Raw genomic sequence first — 12534 nt, forward strand, 5'->3', positions numbered from 1 at the left:
TTTCTCCATATATTAAAAATCTTACTAAAGATTCTGCTATTTTATATGATAGGTGAAAGAAAAATCCTTTACCTTGGTCTGAAAGACATACAATAGCTGTTAAAAATATTAAAGTAAAGGTCAAAAATCTTCCTTGTCTTATGCTTGCTAATCCCCAATGGGATAAAATAGTTGAAACTGATGCCTCAGATATAGGTTTTGGAGGAATCTTAAAACAAAATGATCCCCAAAATAAACAAGAATATCTTATTAGATTGTATTATGGGAAGTGGAATAATGCCCAGAAAAATTACTCCACAGTAGCAAAAGAAATTTTAGCTATTGTCAGATGTATTTTGAAATTCCAAGATGATTTATAAAATCAAAAGTTTATTATAAAAACTGATTGCAAATCTGCAAAATTTATGTTTAATAAAGATTTTAAACATGATGTTTCTAAACAAATGTTTGCTAGATGGCAAGCTCATTTAGCTCCTTTTGATTTCGAAATCATTTATAAAAGTGCGGAAATATTTTTTTTTTAATCATACGTAAACATAAACGTATAAAATTCTTAAAATCGTCAACATATGAAAATATTCATCTCCTCTCAATCTCATAAATCGTAATGCGAAAAACATGTGGTCCTCGGGTCGTGTCACCCCACCAAGTCTGCCTACTCAGAGTTCGGCACCTCCAGTCTCCTCACCATTTAGATCACCTGCATCACACACGCCTAGTGAGTCTAAAGACTCAACACGCCTGTACCAGGAATAACAAGTACATATACATAGCACGCAGCAGTGAAAAATATCATACTCAACATATCTTTCATGAACTTAAAAGCATAACGTAAACGTGTTGTGTAAAATCATAATGCCAACATACCTTTCATGAACTTTAAAACATGAACATAAACATGTCGTATAAAATCATGTCGTGTCAAATCATGTCATCTCATATCATCATATACGTGTCAAAACATGTCATCTCATGTTATCATATACGTAAACGTGTCGTATCCTTTCAAAACATGATAATAATCATAGCATGTATCATCGTATCAACATATACGTGTTAAAATCTTAATTTGAATTCCGTTCATTAGCTGTGACTTTCGTATCATCATGTCAGTCGATGGATCCATCTACGTGTAACCGCGGTACCCGGCGGCGAGGGTCATCAGCGACGGCATTACCCGCCCACTGAGCCCGGGCCTATCATATCATGTCAATGGAAATACGATCGTCGGGCTCCCTCTGGGGCCTTCTCCCGTAAACGGGCTCCCTCTGGGGCCTTTTCCCTCACGATATCTCCAATCATATCATCGTCTTAGTCAACATATCTTTCATGAACTTAAAAGCATAACGTAAACGTGTTGTGTAAAATCATAATGCCAACATACCTTTCATGAACTTTAAAACATGAACATAAACATGTCGTATAAAATCATGTCGTGTCAAATCATGTCATCTCATATCATCATATACGTGTCAAAACATGTTATCTCATGTTATCATATACGTAAACGTGTCGTATCCTTTCAAAACATGATAATAATCATAGCATGTATCATCGTATCAACATATACGTGTTAAAATCTTAATTTAAATTCCGTTCATTAGCTGTGACTTTCGTATCATCATGTCAGTCGATGGATCCATCTACGTGTAACCGCGGTACCCGGCGGCGAGGGTCATCAGCGACGGCATTACCCGCCCACTGAGCCCGGGCCTATCATATCATGTCAATGGAAATACGATCGTCGGGCTCCCTCTGGGGCCTTCTCCCGTAAACGGGCTCCCTCTGGGGCCTTTTCCCTCACGATATCTCCAATCATATCATCGTGTTAGTCACAACTAAATCACTTCCTTCAAAACGTGTCATCGTATTCATCATCACTTAATAAAAGCATGCATATACATAATTTTTCCTTTAAACCAAGCATGCAACGTATTTATCATAATTACGTAAAAATCGTAAACATGATGCATAACCATTTAAAATATCATAATTTTGTGCTCAGGGCGCTGCCAGGACCAACATCTCACCCCAGGTGCAAAATGACCATTTTGCCCCTGAAACCCAAAAATTACCATTTTGCCCATAGACGTAAAATTTTACTTTCTTTGACATTTTCTTAATTCCATTAACTCTAATACGTCCCAAATAATTATTTAAGCTTACAAGAACTTTCCCATATTTTTATTTGGCTTAAATCTATGACTTTTAAATTAATCTTTAAATATAACATATTAATGCGTTTTAATCCCGAATTAAACCAAACATTAGCATAAAATTCCCAAATAAAAAACTTAGACTTCTAAAAATTATTTGAGCTTAAATATAATTTTCCATAATTTTATCAAGCTTAAATCTAAGCGTTTCAATTAATTCTTTAAATTACGTGTCGTGCGGTGATTAAATCCCGGATAATTCCAAAACTCATTATTTTGATCCGAAACTTACCAAGCTCCTTAAAACATCCCAAAACTTATTTATAATCATTCCTAAACATAAACTTGAGCTCATTTTATAACTCAACCGAATTGTTTTAAAACTTAAACCGGTATCCTGGTTTAGTCAACAATTAACCAAATTTCTCCCAACTTTTGTCCACACCTAATATACACATTTACAGCCCTTAAAACACCTATACCCGTCCCTTAAACATTACGAAAAAACCTTACAAGTTGCTGGAAATCAGCACATCTCCTTACTCGACCTCTAGTGTGGCCACCATCCAAGAATTTTGATGCTAGCCTACAGCCGACGGTACCGGTCACTAACCAGCTTGTCCTACACCTAGACCAGACCCTACTGGAGCCTCTTGAGCCGTGGTCACAGCCTCATGCAACCTACAAGACGCGCACGCTCGCTACTCTCCCGAAAACACACAAGTCGAACCAACCTCGCCCAACTCTCCCTTGCGGCTTCTAGGACAGAACCAGCAGCGTTTGCAGATTTCCAGACCATGGTTAAGACCCACCAGAGTCTGGTCCAAGGTCTGGAGTCGCCCTTGCACCACCGGTCTTCACCTACCCACCGATCTAGACAAAGAAAACGAGAAAACCATAGCCGCTACACATCTCGGCCCTCTTATCACAAGCAGCCTTCGGTTCCAGCCTACTGTTCATCTGCTTCTTGATAATTCCAAACCTCAACGCACCCCAGGACAGCCCCCTTTACACAAGGACCACAAAAACGTGAGTTGGATGTAAAGAAAATACAAATTTCATGCACCAACCGAAGCATACCCGTAAAAACTATGCATGAGCCGAGCAATACATGAATGACACACATATCAGCAGACATCATACAGCATGTATACAGCGTGAGAGATGCAGAAACGAAAGTACAATGCGTGCCTTAAGATGTAAGAACTCGAGAAGAATGAAGAGAGGAACGCCGGAGAGCCTTGGATGCAAGAACGAGCCAAAACCGATACAATTCAGCTGCTGGGGGAAGAAGCCGAGATAAATAGCTGAGGGGAAGTGTCGGTTGGTGTTTTTTCGAGAATAAAGGCTGGTGGGAGTGAGGGTGTCGGTTGGTGGGGTGGGGAATGATAGGTTTAGGATTAATTAAGTAGTTAACAATTAGCTAATGAGCCTTAATTTACTAATTAAAAGTTAAAAATTTATTTTAAGCCCAACAAGCTTAAAAGTAGGCCCATTAAATCCAAACACACTCCCGAAAAATATTTCGTGTTGGAAAGATTTTGAAAATATTAGCCGAACCCCCAAAAAGTTTCCCGATTCGATAAAATTTACGTACCGATAAAAATTAAAATCTTGCGGTTAAAAATACCCAATAAATCTCAATTCTTGAAAAATACCTTTAAAACATCTTAAATTAATATTTAAAAACAAATCATGTAATGAAATAATTTTCTTGAAAATTTTTCCCCAGTCTTCGTTCCTCGTTCGAGCGCGAAATGCAACTTAAAAAATCTTTAATGCATGAACCTTTAAAATTTCGTGAAATAAATTCTATCATGCATGAATTATGTATAAAAATAATTAAACACAATTTAATAAAATAAACATACATTTAATGTTTTAAAACAAATTAATAAAAGACCAAAGAAATTTAAGACTTGCATGCATGTGGTTTACGTGACCCTTCAAATTCTCGGAACGTTACAATCTGAGTATTCAGATTAACATAATCGCTTTATATATAATTAAATTCTATTAATATCCATAGAGTATAGATAAAATTTTCATCCATGCAGTGTGGAGCTGAAAATTACCTGTTGTCTTCGTTATTATTAATATTTGTGAAATAAGAGGAAGTTGGGGGTATTGTTTTTTAATCCTGATCAAACATTTTTTTTACTTAAAAAAATAGTTGACCTAGATTGTCTAGAATTTTTTTAGATATTTAATATTTGTGTACAATAATATTGATATATGATATTCTTGGTTTTCTTTTAAAAAAAGCAAAAGATTGTCTTCTTCTAAAACATTTATCAATTTATCGTGTTTTGGTAGTTTATCAATACAAACTAACGTTAAAAATAATTAAGAACCGAAAAATTATTTATTTACTGCAACCCCATCTATTAGTTCATTCACTAATATAACTTTGTTATAATTTAACATTTTCGGCAGAAATTTGAAGTATCATATAAATAAATAAATATATTATGCTATACATTCCACACAAAAATATTCCTTAAACAACTTATATTATTTATTTTTTATTTAGTAATTATTTTTCACGTTAGTTTGATAAACTACCACAGTTCTCTAAATAATGGTTGAAGTAATAGCCGAGGCAATAGACGATGTTTAGGCAGTAGGGCGGCACTCGACCGGCCCCCGCCTTTGTCTAAGCTGGTCTCTATAGGCGGTCTGAGGTTATCGGACGGGCGAGATGCGACGGATGCGGCTGAGGATGTCAATGATTTTAAAATTCTAGTCAACTGTTAAAGTCAAATACTTCTAAAAATTAGTAAATCAATTTAAAAAGACTAGATTAATAAGAACATTGTTGAATATTGTTTCTTGCACCAATGAACATCGGAAGTTAAAAAATTTTGTGTTTTGACAATTAAAACTCCATTGGGCATCATATCATTTAAATAATTAATAGATCGTATAGATTTGATTTAACTTTAAGTGTATAACGTTGGCTCCGGCTATCTAGTGCACCACCTGGCTGAGGCGGTTGGCGGTCACTGACCGCACCACCGCCTCTGGCACATTTACAACATTGCTACAAAAAAACTTGATATTCTTTTAAGAATATGATGAAAATAAATTATTCTTATTGGTTTTGTTAGCAAATTCTGTATGTTTTCATTCGGAGAGACGGATTAGAAATCTATGTATTTTGATTATGATTTTATTATTTATAATAGAACAATAGATCTGATCTTAAATTTACAACTTAATAATTTATATATGAGTAATACAAAGTATAATGTATTTCAAATGACATCATTTTTTGGTAACTTGATATTCATTCTAATTAACATGAAATAATATATAAATATGTAAGTGGTGAATTTGATGTTTATGATCTTATTTATCTAAACAATAAAAATACATTTGAAATCCATCAATTCAAACACAATATATAAGTTTTAAATATATTTATTTTTGTTTTAAGAAAAGTAATTTATTTTTATGGTTTTGTTAAAAAAACCCCCAAAAATTATGTATAAAAGTTATTACATGTGTGTGTAAATGGGCTTCAGGGCGGAATTTTTATTTAAAACTCTTATTATTATTATTATTATTATTATTTTATTATTTTTATATAATGGATCTCTAAATACTATGATCTCAACAGCACGTGTGCACATAGATGCTGCTAATAAATTATGCATGGGTAATTCAATGTTTCAATGATTATGGAACGTTTGTTGCACAAACGTTGGTACATATATTCGGGACTGCACGATCAAATTTTTTTTTTCCTCTTTTGTTTCTCTCTTTTGCTGTGGGAGTATAATGTTTTTTTTAAATGTTTCATTATTACACTATTTTTCTGTCTTTCCAGTTCATATCGTCCGTTTTTTCTCATTTTTTCATTCAATTTTTTTTTTTTTTAAAATTTTCAGTAGCGGAGAAGATGATCCGAATATACGGGAAAGGATCCCCTGCTGGGGGGTATTACAGTACAATCAATATTTTTTTTATTTTTTTCCTTTATATTTATATTGGCTTTTTTATATTTTAATTATTTTAAATTTTTTTTATAATCTAATTGTTTTTTTCCTTTTTTTTTAATTAAAAAACACTTTTTTATTTGTTTATATTGTCAATTTTTCTTGTATCATTTTTTTTGTTATAATTTATATTTTTATACTATATTTCTTGTATCCAACTTTCTCAGTATATTCAATCCAAAACTTTCAAGCATCATCTAGATTATCAAATTTCATATCAAATCTTATTCCTGAATCCAACATTTAAACTAGAATCCATCAAAAATCTCGGGTTATCAATAAGAATTTTGGCTTGTTTCCATCTCGATTTCAAAGATGCTGACAAAAAATATAAAAAAATTTAATTTTTCTTTTTTTTTTTCTTGTTACATATTAAATGAAACAAATGAATAACAAGTTTGATCGAGATAATACTTGTGCGTTGTGGGGTTCATTAGCGTTTGCAAATCTAGCAGACACTTTCTAAATAAGACAATAAAAAAAACACAAACAAACAAAATGAAATAAAAAAATTTGAAAGCCAAACATTTCAAAGAAAAATGGATATATAAACGATCAAGAAAATCGAACCTTGTATATTCAGGATTTGAATCCTCTACAGTGTTGAAAACACAATATTTGGTGCTGTGTATTTTTTACATGAGATGATAACGTGATCATCTTGTAGACATCACACCATATGAGATAAATTTAAAAAGTGGTCAGATTAAACGAGATGATCACATGATCATCTCGTGTAAAAAGTGCACAACACTTGGTGCTGTGTTTTCAATACAGTAGAGTATGATGTGTTTTCAATACAGTAGAGTATCCAAATACAATTTCAAGTGGCTGTCAGAAGTTATCCCAACACCACACACCCACAATAAGACATCTCTAGTTTGAGTTATCCGTGAGGGAATCAATTCGATTAATATATATTATGAAAAATTAATTTTTAAATATAAAAAAATATTTTTATGAGTTAGATCGTGTCGGAGATCTGTGTTACAAAATTAACTCGTAAAACGATTTTACAAGAGTTTTGTGTTCTTGTTTTTACTCTTTTTTAAAAAATAATTCCATTAATTTTATTTTTGAGTTGACGAATTTTTTGTTTGTTTGTTCTCGATTGCTGTAAAATTAAATTGATAAGATTTAATAATTACAAAAAAAGGTCTACAAATAAACGAACATTTTGAGATATATATGTGTATGCACGCGCGTGTAAATGATCACTAGTGAACAACATATCATAGCTTGCACAATTTCTAGTAAATATTTAATAATTTGATGGAAAAATTATATTATTTTGGTTTTTGTCACCCACAAGGTTTTTGTTATTTTTCTTTTTGATCGATCAATTTACCGTATTAGTCAAATAATTTACACAATTTTTTATTTTAGTTTTTGTAATCATAATGTTGTGACGTTCAAAAACGACAATGTATAAGTGGAAAATGATAATATGCTACCAAATATTGTTGATGTGTTTGACGTCATATGTCTAATAAAAAAATAAAAATTGAAAAAAAAAATGAAAGTCTGTGGAATTAAGAATAGACGGCTAACAAGACCATAGATAAAGATTGGGCGTATAACATAATAAAAAAAAAATGAAAATTTTCTGGATTTGACATCGACTGATAACTCTTCACACATGATTTATTTTTCTCAAAATATTTCTTCACACCCGAAAATCATTGCTCAAAATGCTAAAAAAGAAACAAAAAATATTGAAATTAGTATAAAAGACGACGTTGCTTCCCGCGTTACCCATGCGCAACAAGCTAAGTAGTCATGCGTGCAAGCTATTGATCATCTCTCACACCACCGCCACATTTTGTTTCTTGGATCATCAACACTTTCAATTCTCTTAAAGCTTCTTCTTTCCTCATCACCTTGCCTCAATCGTTATCTGAATCGTTACACTAAGTCCCATTTTTTTCAATACAAATCTATTAATATAACTCCAGTTTTGTTTCTGTTTCTTTCTCTTTCAAGTTAACAAATCAAGTTTGTTTAAAATAAATTATCTTTTTCTATACTGGAACAATATTTGTGATTCGTATTGGATTTATCTCAAGGATTTTTTGTGCTAAAGTCGTTTTATTGCTGATTTTGGAGAAATCTACGAGGTAGTCCGTTTTCAATCAACATCCGAATATTTCTGTTTCTGTCTTGGTTTTATGGAGTGTGACTTGATTTGTTTTGACGGGTTCTAACTATTTTTATGCGGGATTTCTTTAAATCTGTGCTTCCAGAATTATTTCGCGAGAAAACTGATTTATCATTGGAAATTGATTGACCCTTCTAACTGTTTGATGAAGTTTATACCCCTTCTGTTGCTCATTCAGAATTGATTAGTCTCTTTATTGGAAAATTTGATCTTTGAATAATTTGTGACTTTGCTTTCAAGATTTGGAAAATGGAAGCCAGAAATGGTCTCTTCTTCTTTTTGTTGCTGAGTAACTTGAATGTGAAGAAACGTGCAAAAGTTGGGAATTTAAGGTGTTTTTCTTGAATCCTTGTTGAGTTTTGAAGTAGCAGGAAAATAGTATGTGTTTTATGTAGGTGAAGATATGGTTGGATGTCTTTTCCACTAAAATAATATTTAATTAATCAGATCATATTAAAGATGTATGATTCTATTAGTAATTTAAAATCTTAATATTGAGTCCCCACCTTAATTTCTGTGTGGATCTGACTTTTAAGTGGTATGGGAAGCCACATGAGCAAGAAAGTTGGTGAAACTTCGGGTGCAAATCCTATCAACAATCTTCAGTACTCAGCTGAGTTGAACTCCTATGAGGCTGCCTTCAAGCTCGACGCAGATTTGCAGTCATTTGATACGACCCTCCAAGCTCGTACCAACAATGTCATCACTTCTCTTGCTGCTGGAGTCGAAGTTCGAGCATTATCCTTTGATTCACTCCGGGAAGTCACCGAATGCCTTTCAGAGATGAACCAAGAAGTGGTGAAGGTGATTCTTGACTGCAAGAAAGACGTATGGAAGAGCAGAGAATTATTCGAGCTCGTAGAGGAGTATTTCGAAAACAGCCTCAAGACACTCGATTTCTGCTCGGCATTGGAGAAATGCTTGAAACGTGCCCGAGATAGCCAGTTAATGATTCACGTGGCACTTCAACGATTCAGAGAAGAAGGATATCGGGTTGAAGGGAAGGAAACTTGTGCTAAAATCTTGGGGGACTTGAGGGTGTTCCGAGATATAGGTGACCCATGTACCGAAGAGTTTTTTCGAGACTTTGACTCCGTGCATAGACAGCAGATGCTTATGCTACAAAGGTTGCAGCTGAAGAAGAACAAGCTGGATAAGAAGATGAAGTCCATTCGTTCTTGGAGGAAAGTGTCTGGAATTATATTTGCAGCCACTTTTGCAGCTGTGCTGATTTGCTCAGTGGTGGTTGCAGCCATGGCGGCACCACCAGTTGCAGCCGCCCTGGCGGCTGCAACCTCCATTCCATTAGGCTCGATGGGGAAATGGATTGATTCGTTGCTAAAGAATTATGAGAACGTGGTGAAGGGACAGAAGGAGATGATCCATTCAATGAACGTGGGGACTTATGTGACTATCAAGGATTTGGACAACATACGCGTGCTGATTAGCAAGTTGGAGATCGAGATCGAGTCCCTCTTGAAAAATTTCAGCTTTGCAATGAATGATGAGGTTGTGAAAGTTGGTGTTGATGAGATTAAGAAGAAGCTGGTTGTTTTCATGAAAAATGTCGATGAACTAGGGGCGCAAGCGGATAATTGTAGCCGCGATATTCGCAAGGCAAGGACCGTGATTTTGCAGAGGATCATCAAACATCCGAATCATTGATACTACTAGTTGTGATGATAAAATATGCAGGTTGATGAATACTTAGATGATTAGTATCGTAAGACTACGATGAATAATTGTATAGTCTATTCATTCTTTGATTCTTTTTGGTTATTATCAGTTTGTTGCAAGCTACTCAGTTGTTATTAAGTATTGCTGGTTAAAACTTTAGGATGATTAATTTGTAAAATGCTGTTATATTGGTGGATTTGTACTACTTACTAAGCTAAAATGCGTGATGATTATTTGCTAGCAATTTTTTTGATGAACTAGAACAAGCTTTACATACACTACAAAAAAAAGGCATACGACAAGGTTTTTCACTGTTGTCGTATGTCCAAAAAATCTGTTGTTAAAGCCCGTAGCTACAATTTGCGACGGTTTTTCAAAACCCGTCGCAAATAAAATTAGCGACAGATTTATACAAAACCGTCGCTAAATTTAGCGACGGTTTATTACTCCGTCGCTCAAATTAGTGACGGTTTGCCATAAAGTGCGTCGCTAATATTAGCGACAGTTTTTTCATGATTTCCGTCGCTAATATTTTCAGTAAAATAAAAAAAATTACTTTTAATAATTTAATAAATCTAAAAAAAACTTACAACATTCATGAACTTAACTAACACTTAAAAATTTACCAAAAATTAAAACGAAAAAATTTATCCTAAATCGAAACTAAAAAGAGAGAAAAATTTTTAAGTGTTGTGAAGATAAAATCGTGTAAGAGAGAAAAATTTTAAGTGTTGTGAAGTGGTGTGGAGGAAATTGAACCGAAGGTGCGGATATTTATAGCCAATTTGCGACGGTTTTTGCTTTAATTGCGACGGTAACTGCAAAACCGTTGCATGTTTTAAATTGCGACGGTGTTCTTACAACCGTCGCTATATTTAGGGACGGTTGTCTAAAACCGTCGCTAATATATAACATGCGACATTTTTACTTAAAACCGTGGCTATATATAGCGACATATTACACACCGTCGCTAAATTTAGCTACGATTTCAGCAAAATCGTCGCTAAATATCGCAACATTTTTTCCAAACCGTTGTTATTTGTCCAAAAAAACACGCTCAAATACAACGGTTCATAGAACCGTTGTCTTTGACCCTAAAAAACGCTCAAAGATAACGGTTTTATATAAGCATTGTCATTGACCCTAAAAACCGTTGTCTTTGACCCCCAAAAAACAATGGTTTTTATAAAACTGTTGTCTTTTGCCCCCTAAGAGACAACGATTTTGTAAAAACCATTGTCGTTTGCTTAAAAAATGCACATACGACAACGGTTTTCACTAAAATCGTTGTTAAAGTGAAAACCGTTGTTAAAAAGCATACGACAACGGTTTTAGTAAAAATCGTTGTCGTATGTGCATTTTTGATTTGATTTTTTGTTGTAGTGATATTTCAACTTCGTATATCAAGTTATCGATCAATTTTAATTATATGAACTTATATGTGAATAATTATGAGTTGTGAATTATCTATTAATTTAAGCCCAAAATTAAAGTTGTCATTTAAAGTTTTGGATATTGGGTTTTAGTGTATCTGATAAGTTGTGGGTCTTTAATGTGTAGAGACATAATTGTAATTTTTGTTTGTATGATCAGCTAAAACAAAAATATCAGAAGATGATGATGAACATTATCTATATATAGATTTTGGTTCCCAGATCACGTGTTATCATGTTCTCTATTCTCTACCCTCATATAGAAAATGGTTCAGTTCTGTTCTGCTCATCAACTTTTTCAGTTCTGCTAAATTAGTCAGTTTTGCTCCTCTGCTCGACTAAAACTGGTCCATTAGATATCAGTCTTTCAATTTCCCTACTATCAGTTATGTCTCCAACAGAGACATTATTACTCGTTAAGATATGACGTTACTCTTTTGCAGCTCACCTTCCAACAATATCAAGTGGCGCAACGTCAAGAGCTTGACACATGAAAACTTCTCAGGAGGTCACTAATCTCAGTACTATTATCATTCATGCATGTTTAACCCATTATTTCCCTTACCAAGAAGTATATAAAAGACTTAAACTCATGATCTTGTTTTAATACTAATTGTTAAGATCAAACGCTTACTACTAAGCCAAAAGTTGTAACTGTTAGTCAAGACGCAACTTTATATCCTTATACTTGTGGCAGCCCTGACTGCACCACCTACTTGAATACTAATGGGTCGGGCTCATAGGCCCATGTTTAACCCAATATTTCCTTATCTTCTTTATACTCTTATCTATTGGTGTTGTCTCATGTCCTTTAGAGATCGGTCTTATCATTTTCATATCATCAACCATGTCCCGGCAGAGATAATATCACCCGTTAAGATCTGATGTCACTCTTTTACGATCCACATAGTCAATCAGATCAAGCAGAACAACGTCAGTAGCTTGACGCACGAAATCTTTCCATGATGTCACTCATTCCAATACTACTCTCACACATGCACGTTTAACCCAACAAAAGCAATAAACACAAAAACACCCGCAAACATGATATGTGTGAGAGTGTGTGTGTGTGTATGACAAGTGCACATAAACGATATGCTGATAAACAA

At 34.0% G+C, this 12534-nt stretch overlaps 1 protein-coding gene across 1 annotated transcript; it reads left to right on the forward strand.

The window, feature by feature from the left end:
• Positions 1-7984: 7984 nt before the first annotated feature.
• On the forward strand, positions 7985-10180 carry LOC142527247 (UPF0496 protein At4g34320-like). Its single transcript, XM_075631989.1, has 2 exons — positions 7985-8274; positions 8852-10180. The coding sequence occupies exon 2, from the start codon at positions 8856-8858 to the stop codon at positions 9978-9980; it is 1125 nt and encodes a 374-aa protein (XP_075488104.1). The 5' UTR covers positions 7985-8274; positions 8852-8855; the 3' UTR covers positions 9981-10180.
• Positions 10181-12534: the final 2354 nt, after the last annotated feature.

The sequence above is a fragment of the Primulina tabacum genome, chromosome 15, assembly GCF_025594145.1.
Source record: "Primulina tabacum isolate GXHZ01 chromosome 15, ASM2559414v2, whole genome shotgun sequence".
NCBI lineage: Eukaryota > Viridiplantae > Streptophyta > Magnoliopsida > Lamiales > Gesneriaceae > Primulina > Primulina tabacum.